The 15,164-nt window shown below is 38.5% G+C and overlaps 1 protein-coding gene across 3 annotated transcripts; it reads left to right on the top strand.

The window, feature by feature from the left end:
• Positions 1 to 4,643: 4,643 nt before the first annotated feature.
• On the top strand, positions 4,644 to 14,205 carry MRI1 (methylthioribose-1-phosphate isomerase 1). Of its 3 annotated transcripts, none has more exons than XM_025177074.2 (6): positions 4,644 to 4,851; positions 7,594 to 7,835; positions 7,918 to 8,087; positions 8,452 to 8,628; positions 9,609 to 9,833; positions 10,347 to 14,205. In XM_025177074.2, exons 1-6 carry the CDS (start codon positions 4,720 to 4,722, stop codon positions 10,478 to 10,480), a joined length of 1,080 nt encoding a protein of 359 aa, XP_025032842.2. In that variant the 5' UTR covers positions 4,644 to 4,719; the 3' UTR covers positions 10,481 to 14,205. The 3 variants fall into 3 exon arrangements, with proteins under 3 accessions (XP_025032842.2, XP_087988202.1, XP_087988203.1); XM_088132076.1 differs by having other exon boundaries at positions 4,709 to 4,904; XM_088132077.1 differs by lacking the exon at positions 4,644 to 4,851 and adding an exon at positions 4,915 to 5,212.
• The last annotated feature ends 959 nt before the right edge of the window (positions 14,206 to 15,164 follow it).

The raw sequence follows: 15,164 nt of genomic DNA, 5'->3' as shown, positions 1-15,164 counted from the left end.
AGATTTTTTTGTATTTTTTCCTAATGTTAACAATTATGGGATTTAAAAAATATTTTCAATGCAAAATGAAAGAGTTGCATTTTCCTATTTCCACACTTCCTGTTTATTTTTCCCTCTTCAAAGAGGCCTAAATTGGAAGAATTAAATATAAGAACTCAATGAAATTAAATGATTATGTAAAATAAATAAAAATGTAATAATCTGAGTTTAAAAGGGAAATTGAAACGGACATCCAGTCTAGAAATATTTGAAATCTTTTTTGTGTGCTGTCCTGCAGGACGTCTTTTGCTCTGGTTCCCGTCCTTGCTGCTTTATTAATATTATTATCCTTGTCCCCCTTCTCCTACCCAGACTCTGATTCAGGAATAGTTGCAATAATTTTCATTTTTTAGCATTAATTTGTTTTATCACCAGGAAAACTGGGGAATGAGTCCTTAGCACAGCTGACTGGCTGATAAATAGATCTCTTCTTGGAAGAATCAAATAGCTTCTGATACAGCTTATATCAAGTTTCAACTCACACTCTGCTATTGTGCAAAATACATGAGTGTATTTGATTTAGATGTACAAAATGATAAAACCACATATTTAAATCATCACTATTTTGCCTTTGTCTACACTTCCAATGTCCTTACAACATCCTCTGCCCCACACAGAATGGTGCTCATCCCAGCAAGATTTGATACCCTACTTTGAGGGTGATGAAGTGGAGATTCAACAACACCTGTTTTCAAGAACATATTTGCATCTGTTCAGAACACATGTTTTCCTGAACTTCCCTCTGTGCCATATCTAGTGCTGAGAGCTAACCTTATTACACATCAGCAGATACATGGAGAGGACCCCATCAGAAATCATGCTTTTCCTATTGAGAGTTCATTCTGCTGCTTTATTACTGCAATCTCTAAGAAAGTCACAATATTCTGTGCCATTGCAATTAGGATATGTTGGGTCTAACAAGAATGGCTTTTGACACCTACACTGGCTAGTTTGATTTTTCATATACATGTTTGAATTTTTCTTTGTTCTTTTCACCCATTGTTAACTGCTTTATGTGAACAGTGTTATCTTTTATTGTCTGGTCTACAGCTGTACAGCAAGCATGTAAATAAATAGGAAAATAGAAAACTCAAATGTTTTCAGTGCTTTCAACTTCCATAATGGACACTAGTGATTAAGCTATTGGATTAGTACCATGGAGATCCCAGAAATGGAAAATCATTGAGTGGCTTTAGGCCAGTCACTCTCTCAACCCAACCTACTTCACAAGCTCACTGTTGTGGGGATAAAATGAAAGGAGATCCCCATGTAAGCTGCTTTTAGTTCTTGGAGGAAAGACTGGATATAAATTTAACAAATCAATACAAATCTAAAATGTAGTATTTGGGTTTGGAACTTGAAAGTCATACTATAAATATAGTGAAATGAAGAAAATATTTCATGTCAATGTCTAAAAAAAAATAAATGTCACTTGATAATAGCTGATACAACAGTGTCTATAAGTTAAGATCAAGCCACTTCTGCATGTATTCCATTTCATTATCTGGTTTGCTGGTGTGCAGTGCAACTGGAATGGGTAATAAAATGGTTGGGTCTGTGAAGTTAATTGTAGCAGCAGTAATGAGCAAATGGCAGAAGATTATTTTGTATCAGTTTAAGATAAAAGAGTGGCATTTGTAATGGGAGGCTTTGCTTGAAGGAAAAACAAATAAGAGCTATGCCCCAGTGAGAACTCAGTAAAATTTCATTTTTGTCCCTGGCCCATCATAAATCATCTTCCAGTACAACATTTATTTGCACCCAGTTTTAATTACCTGAAATGGATGCCCTCCTCATTTTACAGAGCAATTTGGTTATTGGTCTCTGTGTCATGATTTTCAACCAGATAGCTACCTGAGATGATGGGTTGGATGGCAAAATCAAGAGGCTTCTGCTAAAAATATATCAGTCTACTTCATTAACCCTTATTGAGCAGATGGTAACTGTTTTCAGAATTATAGAGATCTGGCCTGAATTTCAGCTAATGATTTAGATGTGATGGGCTATCTGTTCCATTACCCATCTGCCAGTTATTCCATTGCCCAGCTGCTGAACTCATGAACCATGCAGCCAAGACAATAAAGCTTAGGAATTATAAGGTTTTTTTCCAGAATTTTCATACTATTCTAGCATAAAAGAATTACAAGGCCATAATCTCTACATGCTTGTTTGTAAATGAGCCCCATTGAACTCAGTAGGGCTTTCTCATGAATGTTCTGAAGGATTGCACAATTGGTTATCATCAATGATTATATGCTTATCTCAGATACTTTCAGCATTCATTCTTAATTATATCTGCCAACCAGGATTTGGACTTTTAACCTGAGAAATGATGAAATGCAGCTCAGGCAATGTATTACATCAACACAGACATTTTAATGTCCCAAAGGACAAATGGTGGTCTGCGGAAAAGGAGCAAATTAAAGAAATCAAATGACATGGTAAAGCAAACTGTTCTAATGTATTGATATGTATCTGTTTAAATATTTAGATTTTCTTGTGGAATTTACATAGGGAGCTGTATATTACATCAACTCATGGATTCAGAAATGCAGGGATGGGGCACAACTGCATTCACCATTCAGCATGTTGATAGTAACATCTGGAAGACTACAGATTCCCCATCACTGATTTAAAGGTTGGATTCACATACTGCACGTCTGAGTTAAGGGCTGTGCTTTTAAAAAAAAAAGTACCTGGAATGATCATATTGCTGATTTGTCTTTTGGTGTTAGTAGGAATAAGAGTTTTTTAAAAACAGCCATGTGTTCCAGTGACAAGGAAAAAATGAGAAAAATCAGTAAATTTTTGTGGAGATGTGATGTCAGGTTGAAGAAAGGAAATCATAAGGTAACTTACTTACTTCTTTTTTTTTGCACAAACATTGGAGAACATGTCACTGCAAATTAGTATTTTTTCCACCAAATTTTTCTGATGTTGTCTGGGGGCATTCTGGGAGGGGCAAAATAGGTGCATGGGGGTTACATGGGCTGCCTCTCTCTGCAAATCCATACAGTGGTTTGCTTGTGGCTTAGGGGATGCGTGGACCAATAATTTAACTGTCTTAGTCAGTCCTAAAGGCTTATAATGCAATATGCAAAGACCATCACTTGAAGTGTTTTGTCTTTCCTAACTCCAGTGATAGCAACAAATGGAGCCATGATGTTCTACATACAAAATACATGTTTATCAGAAAGGTATATTTTCTGTTTTTCGTGAGTTAAAAACATATTTGAAGTTCCTACTATCTTTGACATGAGCCTCAGTCACCCAACAAGCAAACAAGGGATATTGAATGTATGGACAGGCCAAGTGAAATTATGGCAATGCATTCTGGCCTGCTTCTTTTCTCTGGGCCATGTCTATACCAGTATATGCTAAGTCAGCCTTTCCCATCCTCAGGCCCTCTAGGTGTGTTACTACAGTTATGTCAGGTGGAGATAATGGAAGTTAGGATGCACTGGAAGGTAACCAGGGGAGGAAAGTCTGACAAAAATGTAGCTATGACTTGTTTACCTTTGCTTGATTGAATAAACCATAAGAAGATAGGTTCACACAACCCATTCAACAAATAATAGTTTACTCACTACAATAGCTGGATTTGCATAATATGCTAAACTAAAACTGAACACATAATGTTGTTGTTTAGCGTTAGGATTTTGCATGTTCTATTATTATCCAGCTTGCTGAGATTTAGTAGATGAAATGAAACAACAAAGAAATTAGAAGAAACTTGGAAGAGCTGGTTTTAAAAACGAGAAGGCAATAGCAGCCACTGTGTGGCCACTGATAGTCTATCCAGTTGTAGCCTTCCTAGTTTTCTTGGCCTTCGGTAATTATTGCAAAATTGCTGGTATTTATAAAATCTCAGGAGAGATCAGAATAGGGCTATAGCCATGTGGACAGTGTCTTAGTATATTGATTGATCAACAAATGCATGCACATTTATAAATATAATATTCTAAATTGCCAATGAAAGAAATGGACTATCTAGATTTTTTCCCCAATGGGTGGAAACACTTAGCAGGGCTGGAGAGTCTATTGATAAGACCTGCTATCTCAATCTCTCCTACTTGCATTTCTGCTGTCTTGGGCGGGTCTTTAGCATCCCTCCCCACCAGCTGTTCAATGGGAGAAGCACCAACCATGGCAACCATCTAGCATTCTACAGCACCATCTGTCCCCATTATCCTTAGGATATTTACTTTCAGGGTAGGGAAGTAAAAAAGCCACTAAGTGAGGCAGCAACAAAGCCACCAGGATAACCAGAACTAAGGAAGGAAGGAAGGACAGTGAATGCCCTGGTGCCTTGGCTTCTGGAGGGAATGGGAGAAACCTAGGAGTTCTTGCCAAAGGATTTTTGTATCTCTTCCTCAGAGGGAGGAAGAACGAAACTTGTGAAAATGAATGCTCCTATTTACCTCCCTTCATACGGATCAAATTCCACGATTAGTCCTGGCTTTGTTAAACTACCAGATCTGGACGGCCAAAATCCGGATGCAGATACAAAGAAAGCTTTGCTACCGCCTAGCGGTCATCCGAATTCCTGCATCCCAATCTGCTATGAAAAGAGGTATTCTGAACGGGCGCTTTCTAGGACCCAGCAGAGACGTCGGCAAAGAGCACGTGACTGATCGGCGGTGGTCTTCCGACTCCGGCAGCCCCACCTTGGGGATCGTCATGAGCTTGGAAGCGCTTCGGTACCGCAGGGGGTCCCTGCAGATTCTCAACCAGCTTCTGCTGCCTCATCAGAGCCTCTATGAGGAAATAAGCAGCGTTCGCCAGGGCTGGGAGGCCATTCGGTCTATGAAGGTGCTGCCATGGGGGTGGGACAGGCCAACAGTTGCCGAGTTCAGCTGAAGCAGGTTGGACTGCCACGTGTTGCGTCTGCTTCGTTAGGGACCACAGGAATTGCGTGGCACCGCCTTCGTAGCATAGAGGGGCGGTGGTGTGGGAATGTCTTTGGAGAGTCCCTCAGGCTCTGAGAATTGAGCTGCGGATGACCCGTTCTTGAGCATTTAAAAGTATCCTGCAGAGCTAAGAGTAACATGAGAGGATATAACAGAGGTTTCAGGCCAAAGACAAACTTTCATGGATTGGGTTCACACCAGGAAGGCAAGGTGGTTTTTAACTATGTTGACTGAATCACAATTGGATGGGTTCACAGAATATGGTGAGCAAAAGCCATATTTTCAGCCATAAACATGCTAATCCAAAGTGAACAACCCATGTTTGGGCTTAATGTGACATGCAATTAACTCTGTTTGCACAAAGATACTTAGTCCAAGAGTAACATTGAGGGTATATAACAGGGATTTCAGGCCAAAGACAAACATTCATGGGTTGGGTTCACACCAGAAAGGCAACTATGTTGAATCAATCACAACTGGCTGGTATGATGAGCCAAAACCATATTTTCGGCCATAAGGGCAGTCTATGCAAAGCATGCTAATTCAAAGTGAACAACATGTTTTGGGTTTAATATGACATGCAGTTACTGTAACTCTGTTTGCACAGGGATACTTAGTATTGTCTTACCCCATATTCAACCCACACCTTTCAGTCCATGACATACTATCCTGCATATTAATCATACACCTGGGGTACCAAATCTGAGCTGCAAAAATCCCAACAACCAGTAGTAGTAGCAAAACTAACATTACGATGCCATCTGGTGATCAGAGTTGCGCAAGCCCAAATCTGATAGGCCTACATACAAACAAGATTCGCATACCACACTAGGATAAAATATGGTAGACTGGATTGTGGTTTATGTTTTGTGCAAATTGAGCCACTGTGTAGAGGCCATTTGAGCCACAGAGTCAACCTGCTTAATGCAGAAATCCAAATTAAAGTATCTCCTACGCATAACATAGCCTTCTCATGATTATTTCCATCAAGAGGAATATACCACTTTCTTGGATAATTAGTTCCACTGTCATGGATGTACTTGTTGGGAAGTGTTTTCAAAATTCAATCTGAATCTGCTTTTCCTAAAACTTAAGTATGTTATTTTGTGACTTGCAATCTGGAACGATGGCCAACAGGTCTTGAACTTCTTAGGTGTGACCTACTTTCAGTGTTTGAAAGGTATCAGTTTATTCTTATGGCTAAATATTCTGGACTTCATTTTTTGTCATCTTTATTTGAATCTGATCCAGTTTGTCTAATTTTTTTAAAGTTTGGTGGATATCATTCTTCTGATAGGATCTGAGTAATGCAAAATAAATTTGAAATTTGGGGGGTTAGGAAATTATATTTCAGTGTAACCGAAAATTGCACTGAGAGAAATATAATTTCTCTGCTGATTATATTTAGTTTGCAGTTGACTACTATTCCAATATCTCTTTCACAGGTACCATTACTAAGCTATATATCCCTCATCCTATACCTGTGCATTTGATTCTTATTTCTTAAATGATATTATGTTATGCCCCAATATACAGGGATTTACATGACTTCCACCCCACCTCTGGGGGAGGGGTTTTTTCTCTATTTTTACACCATGTATACCCTGTGTAATGATTTCAGTTACATTGACCACCAGGGGCAGTACAAAGCTAGTTAATTTAAGTGACTAACTCGTATGTTAAATTCCGTTACAGGTAGTCCTTGCTTACCAACCATTTGTTCAGCAAACATTCAAAGTTATGATGGTGCTGAAAAAGGACACTTACAGTCCTCAAAGTTCTGACCATCACAGCACTCTCACAGTCACGTGATCGCGATCTGGCACTTGGCGACTGGCTCACACTTATAACAATTGCAGTGTCTTGCAGTTACGTGATCACCATTTGCAATCATCCCTGCCAGTTTCCCACGAGCAAAGTCAACCTGATACAGGTTGCCCTCTGCCCTTCCCCCATAAATACTAAGGAGGCTGTTTTCTGTACTTGCTGAAGTTTCTATCTTCGAAAGCAATCCTACACAGAGTGTCTTCTCTTCTATTGGAACCTACATAGAATGCGCTACTGTCTAATTTACATCTTGGTAGCCTTATACTGATTGATGGGTACCAATGTGGTTGTAATCACCTACCTTGATCTGTATGAGGCTTCCCATCCTATCTGATTTTTATTTTGTTGCAGATTCTTTTAATTAAAAAAAATATTAAATGGGAAACTCTCAAAGCAGCAGTCTTTAGCATCCTTTATCCATTTGCCTCATTGGAAAATTTTTGAATAGTGGATTGCTGAAGCCCACTGCCTTATTTAAAAGTATCCCCACCTATGTGAGGAAAAAAAATGAAATGTAAGCTACAACCCTAAGGTAATGCAAAGCGAGCATGCTGGGGGACTGAAGAGATGACCAGCAAGTTCACCCATTTGCCTTCTGGCAAATGGAAGTTTTGTGGTACTCATTTTATGAATAGTCAAGCCTGCCCTTGGCCAGCCATTTTGTGAGAGCAGCCACAAGGTGTTATTAACACCCTAAATATGCTCACTACCTCCCAAGGTCCAGTCTTCTCTACCTGATTCTATTTGTGTTGAATATAAAGAATCCTCACTTTCTATGTGTGTTGCTTTAAACTGAAATAGATGTCTCTTCTCTTAGGTGCGAGGTGCTCCAGCCATTGCCATTATAGGTTGTCTGAGTTTGGCAGTGGAGTTGCATAATAAAGGAAATGAAGAACTGAGTTTGGGCAACCTTGAGATTTTCGTGTTGGATTCACTGAGCTACTTAATAAGTGCCAGACCTACTGCTGTCAACATGGCCCGGGCAGCTCGGGACCTGGGACACTTTGTCCATCAGGAGGCAAAGCATGAAGGGACTACTCCAGAGAGGTTACGAGAAAGGTGAGGGTTCAAGAGCCTATCTTCTTTCTGTCCCAAAACTATAAGCAAGAAACATGCAAGTCTGTGTAACCTCTTATTGTAGTGTGATCCACTGGGCGGAAATGTTGCTGCAGAAAGACCTGGAAGACAACAAAAACATTGGGGAACATGGAGCTTGCCATCTCTTGCAGCAAGTAGGGCAGGGCAAAGTGAGAGTCCTGACTCACTGCAATACTGGCTCATTGGCCACTGCTGGTTATGGCACTGCACTTGGTAAGTGGCATCTCTCTGCATTCAAGAAACATTACCATCAAGTGCAAAATATTTCAAACTGCTGGGCACCCTTCCAAGCAATTCTATCTGCATCCAAAGTCTCTGATGTTTTATCTAGTTGCTCATTATTTCTGTCCTTTGTGACAAAGGAAAGGGTAGGAATTATGGTAATATATCTGAAAACATGAGATGTCACCCCTTATAACAGCTTTCCCCAGTGTAGTGCATTCCAAAGGCCTTAGGATTACAGCTCCCAACATCTGAAGGAAGAATCCAAGTTAGAAAAGCTTGCTTTGTACCTTGACATCTTGTAGTCTTTTATATGGTCTGTTATTTTGTCTGTGTTTGTAATGTTGCTTCATAGGTATCATTCGCTCGTTACATGCCATGGGTCGTCTGGAGCACGTTTACTGTACAGAGACACGGCCATACAATCAGGGGGCCCGGCTGACTGCTTATGAATTAGTGTATGAGCAGGTGCCTTCAACACTCATTGCTGATAGCATGGCCTCCCTGGCAATGAAGGAAAAAAAGATATCAGGTAGTTGTCTTATACCTTCTTTTTCTGCATGGCTGCTGCCCTATCTAGATTTCATGCTAGGAAATTACTGTGTGCATGTGAATCAACGCTGTCCAAGAGGCCAAGTAGTTAGGGAAGATGCTGTGCAGGTCACCTATCAACTCTGATGTCTTGGGATAGGATATTCTATTTAGTTGAATAATAAACAAATCTGACTACCACTTCAAGCTTAATTCCAGCCTGCAGAGTTCCTTGGTTGAATTGGCAGCAGTAATCATACAAACATGCAAAGGGGAGTCTTGTTGGAAGGAAGGACGTGTGGCTGAACTGAACTCAGAGTTGAAAGCAATGCTTGTTATGTAGCGAGTGTCTGGTTGAATCTCTAATCTTCACTTAAAAGGATTTCAGTTGGAAGGGCAAGGAAGACCATACCTGGAATCCTGGGAGAGCTGCTATTAATCTGAATATAAAAGTATATGGCTTGGTTCAGTGTAAGGCATATTTCTGTTTTCTACGTGCTGATCCCTGATTACATTTTCTTATTTAATAACCTAGTACATGCAACATGCCAAGCCATCATCTGATTTGCTAAGTTTTAGCATATGTATTGTGTGAACCCAGCCAATAGTGATTTAATCAACAAGCCATAGTTAAACCATGGCTTAGTGTAATGTTTGAACCCAGTTTAACTGGAATTTCTATCGTCCCAATAAACTCTAGGAGAGTGGAAAATGAATGGCCCAGAGAACAAGAGAAATAAAGAATTGTTTCCTCTCTTCTACCCAGAGGAAATTTTAAAAACATATTATGGGAGCATCTACCAGATTCTGGACAGAGCAGAGTGGGCACGCAGTTCACACTAGGGTAATTTGGTAAAAAAACACAGCAAGCTTTCCTCTAGTTTCCCCTTGTTCTGCATTGTTGACTGTTAGTCAAACTTGGGACATATGACTTCTAGCCTTAGGCTTTTAATTGCTGTTGTCCTTCTTTTTGTAATCCAGCTGTCATTGTGGGAGCAGACAGGGTTGTTGCTAATGGAGACACGGCCAATAAAGTGGGTACTTATCAGCTGGCTATTGCTGCAAGATACCATGGGATTCCCTTCTATGTGGCAGCACCCAGCACTTCCTGTGACCTGAATTTAGAACATGGAGGGCAGATCATTATTGAGGAGCGGCCAACCCAGGAACTGACAGACATCAATGGTGTACGAATTGCAGCACCAGGTACCAAAACATTGGAAGGTTGTGTGGAAAGAAAAGAGACATATGGTAGAATAGTAACATTTTCAGTACTATTTGTAATCAGTGATTTAACAGCAGCTGCCCAGCGTACATAAATCTATATGATGTATATATTTAGAATAAGTTGTCATAGATCAAGAAAATGTATCCTGACTTGAATCTCCTTGGATACATGACAGTCTAGTAAGCTATCATCTACTTCTTTTTGAAGAATGACAATTATGGAAATTTAGCCCAAAGTTTCTTGAAGGACATCAAGTTGCTTACCACTGTCTGATGTAATATTTTCTTTTAACCTTGAAGAACGTAGATATCCTCCTTGAGTGGTTCTGCATCTTCTCTTTTTGTTTGTCTCCCATCTTTTTAAAACTGAGCCATAACACTTACCATTAATGAAAGAAATAGAATGTGGGGAGTTGATCTAGCTGAGTTGGTGGACTAGATATCTGCTTTACAACACTAATGGAACAACATATATACTTTCTTTCTTCCCAGGCATTGGTGTTTGGAATCCAGCCTTTGATGTCACTCCTCATGAATTGATAACTGGTGGCATTGTCACTGAGTTTGGGGTCTTTCCTCCTGCTGAACTTCAGGCAGCACTGACACGGGCAGTGAATAAAGTGTAAAGAACCTGAGTTAAGCTGTTTCTGAATAGGGTGTGAATCCAATCTTCAGCAATTTTTACTAGAGCAACTTTCCCTAACCTGGCATCTTTCCAGATGTTTTGGACTCAAATTTTCAGAGTTCTGTACAACTGGAAATTGTAGTCCCAATAGCTCTGAACGCCATTTGGTTTGGGAAAGTTGTACTAGAAAGGTCAGCATTTGGATCTGATGGGAATGCTTTGTATTACTGCAATTTGTTACTGAATGCTCATTTTCAAACTAAAAGTGGGGATTTATGTGTGCAGACAGTGCTCATTATCCATGCAACTTAGATAACAAAATAACCTAGATAAGATTTTTTTTTTTTTTTTGCAAAAAGGAAGCTGTGATTGTCCTACTTCCATCAAAGCAAATTAAATAATGTGGGAAGCTTGCTTCTTGAATGTGGTCTATATTGGGGGTTTCCACTCTGGCTTTGGGGGGGGGGGTTTGCTTGGTTTTGGAGTTTCTGAATCACGCTATAGCATAAAATTTTTCTTCAGTATCAAGTGATATTTGGTGATACACGTGTAGTATAATTATATTTCTTTATCTGAATCATTTTTGTTCATTTGTTGTTTAGCCTTCTTCATTGACATTCTGCTGTATATTCCTGTTAATGCACCATTTTCCAAACTGTTCTTAAGGTCCATTGGTGTTGTATCTCACATGATTTTAATCTTATGACAACAGGTTCTCTGTACCAGTGCCTTCCAGTGTAGGAGTTTTGTACCAGGAAATCTTTGCAATACATTTTATGTAAATCTAATGTTGACATAAATAAAAGTATGACCTATTAGTGATCCCTCTATTGTGGAAGAGGGATGAAAATTCAGAGATGATAGCTTGACTTAAGGTTCATGGCAGAGGTGAGCATTGGCTTACTTCTGCCTTACTTTCAGTGGGTTAACTATTTTGGATCAATGCATATGGAAAATATTAGCTGTGAGTGCTTGCCATGAAATTTAAGTTCCTTCTTGACTACTTCAGATTTGCAAGCTCATTCTTTATAACAAGATTTTTTCATTTTCTGTTCTTTAGGCAAACATTCATTCCTCACAATAGGCCATGTACTTCCCATTACTTTCCATAAGTGTAAGAGGGAGCTTCCACTACTGTACTATTTAGAAATGAGATTTGGGTGCAGCAGGAGAAAGATAAAAGTTGAATTCAGAGGAATGGGATACTTAAGAAGTTTCTATAGTAACAAATAAAAATTAAAAACAGAGGATGTGTGGGGTTCTGTACAGATATGGGCCATTTTAATTGGACAGAAAGAATACAATAATAGCCCATGCTCATTAAATCTGTTTTTAAAGCATTTAAATTTTCTATGGCTTCAGAATCTATTTAGGGAGTTTTAAATTTGCAGCTAATAGTTCTACAAAAGTATAGGTCAAAGGAATCTAAATTTAACCTACTGGAAAAAAAATAGGCTATGCTAGCTTTGATTGACTATAATTTTCAGCAGCTGCAGATCTAACCCTATTTTAAAAAATTGCTGCATCAATTAAATGAACTGAATTTGAAGTTATGACTGCTGTAGCAGAGCTGTTCACTACCTTTGTAAATGTTCTGTACAGTTTGGTTGCATTTGACTGACCCTAATGATTTTTTGTTTCACCAATTCACAGATGGGTTCTTGATGCACTGTGTTCATGAAAAGTCCTAATGTGAAAATTTGCTTAAGGTCAGGGTAATTTAAATAGCCTGTCAAGAGAAGCTTTTAGAAAACCCAGTGTGTGACTATAATCTGCAAGAATTCTCATTAGGTATGCCTTATATTAAGGCATTGATTTTGGCTCTGTTCCATCAGGTGGAAAGTACCTCTTTCATCAGTGCGGATGGTGGGTGCATTAAAAATAATTTCTCTCTCTGGCTGTTGTAATGCCTATTTAATGTTCTTGTTGGAAAGGTTAAAACCAATTGTTGTTGTGATTTTTTCCTATTGGCATTTCCGTTGTGTATTATGGGTCAAACAGCAGTCACAAAAATGTTCATTGCAGCGTGCTGATCTTGTTATAACTGTGTATGAAGAGCAAGTTAACAAATAATTTACTCACTAAAATGAATAGCCTAGATTTAGGTTATTGTAATGGCTTTGTAACATGTGTTGCCATATGTATCATTTCTGATCCACATGGAAATAAATTAACCTTTATTCCTACTATTGCCCATTACTGCTTTTAACAACAACAAAAGCCATGTGGTTTTTAATTGCTAGAAGGGGCAGGGGGTGGACTTCAAACTTTTGGTTTCAAACTTGGTCTTTGTGGTTCGTAAATTACGTACTTTGGTTTAGCATGATGGGTGAACCTGTACTTATGTAAACCTGTAATCTTTTGCAAGCATAATTTAAAAGCAGCTGCATATTTTCCCCTCCCTTTTTCTGTATTTCTAATCTTCATAATCTGTGAACAGTAGAAGTAAAAAATATTGAAAGTCATCTCACAGCTTTATAAAGACTTAATTTAATTTGTACAAAATCCATATTATCTTTTAGATAATGTACTTTTGATTACCTTCTTTTCTTGTATAGTTTGGAGCCATGGATACTTCAAATGAGAAAACATTTCTTGTATTTGTTTGATTAAAGTCATATCTTCTTTAAAAATAACCTATCTGCTTTGTACTTTCATCCCTGGATCTAAAACTATGTGTTTTTTGGCACTAGGTGGCATCTGAACTCTGTCCATTGTTTTAAAATGATTTCTGCAGGAGGAAGAATAAAATAGTTCGCTATTCTTTATTTTTATTTGGACTCACTTTTAAGTCATTCTGATAACTTGGTAAGCCTGATTCATTTTATTATTTATTTGTTATTCATTTCCTGTCACTATTCTTTCTACAGCTTTCTTTTTGGGGAGGGGGGCAGGTCATTAAATTTGATTAGAATTTTGCTTTTGTCTTATCCTACCCTCACACACTGCTTGAACTGCAGTTTGTTTAATACTTAAAACTTCATTTCTTTCACGCAATTCCTGATCATTAATGTTAATTACAATTCAGAGTTACCCAACAAGGCACCAAGACAATGCTAATGAGTCTTTAGACAGATCCTTTGCTGCTAGGTACATTCTTTGCCCCAATTCATTTTAAAAGTTATTTTTATAAAAATAAAGGGAAAGCTAGAAAATGACCAGTCTCAGGCATAAGAGTATGATTCAAGATGCTGGTTATCATCTATAAAGGCTTACATGGCATAGACTGGATATTTGCAGGACCACCTTTCTCCTACTGTTTCTCCTTGGCCCACCAGACTTAGCAGAGAGAGCATGCTTTGGGTTTTTCCCTTCGAATAGGGGTGTTGGTTGTATAAATATGCTAAATAAATAAAAAAAATTATGTGTCAGATTCTGATGCATCCTCTTTTTTGATCTTGTTTCTATTGATGTTTAATTGTTTTTAAATGGTTTTGGAGAATGTTTTGTTAGTTTTATTGTACGCTGCCCAGAGTCACATTTGTGAGATGGGCAGCCATATAAATTTGATAAATAAACAAATCTTCTTGTACCCAGAAGTTGTGCCTTCTGTGTGGCAGTATCTGCTTGATGGAACAGCGTTTCTCTGGAAGTCACAACCCCGTTAGCCTTTTGAACAGCCAGGCTTTGAAAACCTGGGTGTTTCCCAAGGCATTTGGGCCAGAATATGAGCAAGCTGTGCTGCTGATATGGTTTTGATGATTTGGGCTTTGTTTTAATTTTGGGTGTCATAGGTTATGTAGTGTAGTTGTTGTTTTAATCCTTGTACACTGCCCACAATCATGGTTGTGAGATGGGCAACCATATAAATAATTTAAATAAAATAAGCAAATAATCAATTTGCATTTTCAAAACAGATCCAGCAGTATTTTTCCAGAATAAGATAGTGGAGGATGACAATAGGCTGAACCAGTAAAGAGCACTGGAGGGAAGGGTTAGAGAGAATGGAGAGCAGCAACCTCAGTTTGCTGTCCCAGTAGAAGGCAATGACAAACAGTTCCCACACTGTTGATAGAAGGCTGCATCTGTTGATAGAAGGATATTCATATAGTCATCAGTTGAACTTGGCTAGAAGGAGAACTTGGCTACATTGTTTGGCAGCCATTTTATGATATTATCCCTAACATGAAAATTCCACTGGCCCAAATAGGTGAAAGGCTCCTGGTTTAAGATTTTGGAATAATGCATAGCTCTAGTTAATAATAGAAGTTCATGTTTTCAATCCCCTTAAGGCAATGTCAAAGGAAGACAGAGGGATCTGTTGCCTTGAGGCTTGTTCTCATAATGGTAAATTACAGTTTTTCATGATAGATGAGCAGAACCATTTTTTTTCATTAAACTCCCAAGAAGTTTAAGTTTATGACAAGAGTTGGTGCAAGTTGAGCACTCTTAGTTGAAGCCATAGAAGAGGACAAAGAATCAATCATAGATTCCTACTTGTTTTTAATAGAACTATATTTCACTCTTAATATTGTCCGCAAAGGAAAGCTTGTTTTAACCTGATGTTATAACATATTTGGTTCAACCATTTTCTGAACACCTTCTAGAATCATTATAGCCTTTTGAAGTAGCTGATCTTTGCTAATTTTTACTGAGTGGGTGACAATTCTGTAGAATCATATCGGCAAGATTTTTTTTTTACTGGCGAATATTTAGCACATCTTTAGATTTTAACATTTCTTTAA

The sequence above is a fragment of the Python bivittatus genome, unplaced genomic scaffold (genome assembly GCF_059951505.1).
Source record: "Python bivittatus isolate LINGU-HERP-01145 unplaced genomic scaffold, Pbiv_v1 ctg000980_np1212, whole genome shotgun sequence".
Classification (NCBI taxonomy): domain Eukaryota; kingdom Metazoa; phylum Chordata; class Lepidosauria; order Squamata; family Pythonidae; genus Python; species Python bivittatus.
The sequence above is the reverse complement of the archived record's forward strand: the minus strand, read 5'-3'. Positions and strand labels throughout refer to the sequence as shown.

Bases quoted from the DNA above. Each gene is read 5' to 3' on its own strand.
- MRI1 (XM_025177074.2), top strand. From the start codon at position 4,720: ATGAGCTTGGAAGCGCTTCGGTACCGCAGGGGGTCCCTGCAGATTCTC. The intron at 4,852-7,593 runs GTGCTGCCATGG...CTCTTCTCTTAG, and splicing joins AGGCCATTCGGTCTATGAAG to GTGCGAGGTGCTCCAGCCAT. The intron at 9,834-10,346 runs GTACCAAAACAT...CTTTCTTCCCAG, and splicing joins TGTACGAATTGCAGCACCAG to GCATTGGTGTTTGGAATCCA.